This window comes from Morone saxatilis, unplaced genomic scaffold (genome assembly GCF_004916995.1).
Source record: "Morone saxatilis isolate NCDOM2014 unplaced genomic scaffold, NCSU_SB_2.0 Contig20, whole genome shotgun sequence".
Taxonomy (NCBI): domain Eukaryota; kingdom Metazoa; phylum Chordata; class Actinopteri; family Moronidae; genus Morone; species Morone saxatilis.
Window position 1 is genome coordinate 10,925,296 of NW_023339763.1, and position 3,695 is coordinate 10,928,990.

At 36.5% G+C, this 3,695-nt stretch overlaps 1 protein-coding gene across 1 annotated transcript in view; it reads right to left on the reverse strand.

Annotated features, from left to right (window-relative positions):
• Nucleotides 1-3,695, reverse strand: part of LOC118332096 (apoptosis-inducing factor 3) — a 15,742-nt gene that overhangs the window by 10,558 nt on the left and 1,489 nt on the right. Inside the window, exons 3-8 of the mRNA XM_035667246.1 lie at nucleotides 3,266-3,375; nucleotides 2,951-3,060; nucleotides 2,816-2,860; nucleotides 1,435-1,516; nucleotides 483-595; nucleotides 289-375 (exon numbers count right to left, since the gene is read on the reverse strand). Of these exons, the coding sequence (XP_035523139.1) occupies nucleotides 289-375; nucleotides 483-595; nucleotides 1,435-1,516; nucleotides 2,816-2,860; nucleotides 2,951-3,060; nucleotides 3,266-3,375 (547 nt within the window). The remainder of the gene's footprint in view (nucleotides 1-288; nucleotides 376-482; nucleotides 596-1,434; nucleotides 1,517-2,815; nucleotides 2,861-2,950; nucleotides 3,061-3,265; nucleotides 3,376-3,695) is intronic.

Genomic DNA, 3,695 nt, shown 5'->3' on the forward strand with positions numbered 1-3,695 from the left:
TCACTTGCTGCCTAATATATTCCACCCACTGACAGACGCCATGATAACCAGATAATCAGTGTTATTCACTTCACCTGTCAGTGGTCATAATGTTTTGGCTGATCAGTGTAGATAAAGATGGACGTGACAGCTCCCTAAAAGTGAAGCCAAGATAGCAGATGGGACATGGGCCAAACAAAGAAATCAAAGTAGACATCAAATACATTTTTCCCAAAGATGGTTTCTGTCATTTTAGGTAGTTCTTATCACATTATTCAACGAGACTGAATATGTGAGGAGACAACTCACTTCTTTCCTGAGCCACATCTCAATATCGTACTTCTGGTAAAACTCCATCCTCCTCAGCAGAATAGTGTCACTCTCCACATTCATTACCTGCAAGATGGGTTCAGGATGTGTGTGTTTATAAAACAATACTCAGATATTCATCGCTAAAATGTGGGTGTTGTTGGTACAGTGTCATGTCATTTACTCTGCAGCACCTTGCTGAGTCTGGTTTTGTCGTAAGGTAAAAGTTCGTCTCTGGTAGCCATGATGATTCTGCCGCCGAAGTATTCCTGCCGCAGGACCTCAGCGCAGATTATAGATGCAGCCCCTGCGCTTACGGAGAGTTAACACACCATCACACACAAACTCCAGACATACACACTATGACATTTATTATATTACTTATTAATCTTTGTTCATGTGTTCATCCAGTATGTTCACTGTCCATGTTCACTTTCACATTATATCCTTATCATAACAGTTGATACAGACTCATACTGTTGATCTGTGTAGTACACTCAGCTGTGTAATACTTATATGTACATAACTATGTGTATATATAGATTACCTGTAGTGACAGTTCCACTCACTGTATCAATACAATACTATAATAATATACAATATCTATTAGACTTGCACTGAATATTGTACAGAATATTACCAGGCACCATTCATGTATATATTGAGAGTTAGAGCATGGTTTCTAGTTTTTGTCCAGTTTGTAGTTAAAATTTTAGTTATTTATGCTTTATATAAATAAATAACTATAACCTAACCATAACACTTTAAAAGTTGTGTAAGATTAAGAGGCATATAGCAGTATAGTTGCAGATCACATGAACACCCCTATCTAGAGCCAGCCACTTTAAAAGTTGGAGGGAGCTGGTAAATATGTCATTAAAGTAATAAAGTAGTTCTGCTCAGTCAATTCATTCTCTATAAAATGTCAGAAAATACTGAATGCCTGTTACAAGTGTACATCTTCAAGTGTCTCCAAAGATATTCAATTTAAAATTATGTAAAACAGAGAAAAGCAGCAAATCCTCACATTTAAGAAGCTGGAACGTATTTGACATTATTGCTTCAGCTTAAATGACAGCAACACACACACACACACACACCCCCACACACACACATACACAGACATATAGAGTGGTCCACACTCACCTCCTCCAAGCAGCAGAATAGTGTGATCAACTCCTGGTACTGCAGCTCCCATACTCTTTATTCTTTTCTGCTGCCTGAGAGTCTGAATCATATATAAAACATACCATCATGTAAACTCATCAATAGGAAGAATTATTAACAATTATTTACAAATACAAAGGGTCAAAACTATAAAAGATATGCTGTTAGTCACCCACAATAAATCCCAAATACAGTATCCCTATTATGTTCTCTATATTATTAATTAGAGAATCAAAGAGGAATTAGGTTTATTTAGATTTAAGCTGTGTTCTTTATTTTTGTACCATTAGTGTTTTTTTTACGGTTCTAATAATTCTCCAATTAAACTATTGATTGATTAATTTTTGGAGGATAAATACTGGTCTTAAATGTCCCTTCACAGCCTCCATTCCTCTTATGCTGCCTGATTAGATTAGGCAGACTGAGAGCTCCCTGGCTCTCCTGTTACAGTCTTACATCTTCATCACTGTTACAGTTGTCCTCCACCGAACACATTAGGAAAGTGTTAACAATAAAATTAATGATGGCTGCTTCATGCTGACTTACTGTCACAGCTTATTGAGCCATTGTTGATGTTATTAGTAAAAAGCTTTTCCTTCCAAGTCAAATTGTCTCTTGTGCAAAAACTCCAGACTGTGTCAGAAATCCCTCTGTATTTGCGATATAGTGCACTTTATTTTCCCTCTGGCATTTTATTTGAGTGTCTTTCGTGATAAATGTAACACTCATAGTGCCTTTAAACATTCTCACGATGGAACAAAATAAGTAATCTTCATGGTATTCGCACCGCTTTCCACTTACAATCACATTTTATAGATTTTATAGACTCTAAACCCATCAGTCATGATTACCACAAAGTGAGTGATGGAGTGATTAAAACCAGAGCTTTACACTATAAAGGTCTATGATTTATTATAAGCACATTCATAAGACTTTATATGTTTCTATTCATGCTTCACAACTTATAACCATGTTTATAAATAGGTAGACATTATGTACTATACGTTTAGCATTCATAATGCTTTATACATCCATGCCAAAGCTTGGTATACATATAAGCTTATAACCTTATACAAAGCTGTCATGTTACTTAAAGCTCACAAAGTCATGCTATCATTAATGTTCATGATAAAGTATTTTATTTTAGAAACGTATAATTGTAGATAATTTCTTTAGTTTGGGGGTTTAATAGCAGGTGATTAGTCTGAAACATCAAAACTACTGAATACAAACACAAAAGACATAAATAAAATAAAAATATATTATCCCTCACAAACCCATAAGGCCTTATTTCCACAGTGAACAGGATAAAGTTACAATTATGTGACAAGACAGGAAAAAGAAAAGTTAACCTACTAACCTTTTTGTTTATAGACACATACACTTTGCTGTTTTGAATTTTGACCTTCAAAAGAGAAAAAAGACAAGTTAAAATGACAACATGGAGCCATAAGACAAATATCTCTGTCTGTCTGTCTGTCTGTAAGGTTTGTACCTTGTGGCAGGGTAAACCGTCCATGCCGGGGTATTCCTCCAGATCTCCTGTATGGATGTTGAAACAGGCCCCGTGCCACGGACAGCGTACTGTGTTGCCTGAAATAACCCCTGAATATACACACACACACACACACACACACATTGAAATGTTATATTTTCCATAATTTCCATATATTTCATACTATGCACTATGCACTACAGATTCACATTAAAGCTGTTTTATCAAAATCATCAACATATGAAAGCATCCCATCCTCCAAACTGAGTCTTACTCAGACGTTTAATGAAGCTGTGTCACGTCGTGCCTCTTTACCTTTGCTGAGCGGGGCGCCATAGTGCGTACACTGGTTACCCATGGCACTGTATTTGCCCTCGCTGCGTGCCAACAGCACGGTGTGGCGTCCCACTTCAACCTCCATCATCCTAAGGTAACACACACACAGACGGATACTGCAATCAACTTCACACCCAAAGGAGTCCATGGAGTTTTATAGTATTATTATTTATATTATTATAAGGTGTGATTGGAAATAGAGATTTTGTTCCTTCTTTATTTTGTAAACTTTTAGGTTTGTACTCTGTGTAAACTGTGTTGAAAGTTTGTATATATTAAGGCCTGTGATTGTTAACAGCATGTCTCCAGGGACGTCAATGTCTGTTTCAAAAATATGTTTTTCTTCTTGTTCCTACAGTCGGACGTTTGAGCTTTACTGTGCAGATTAATGTATGTGCAGAGTTTGACA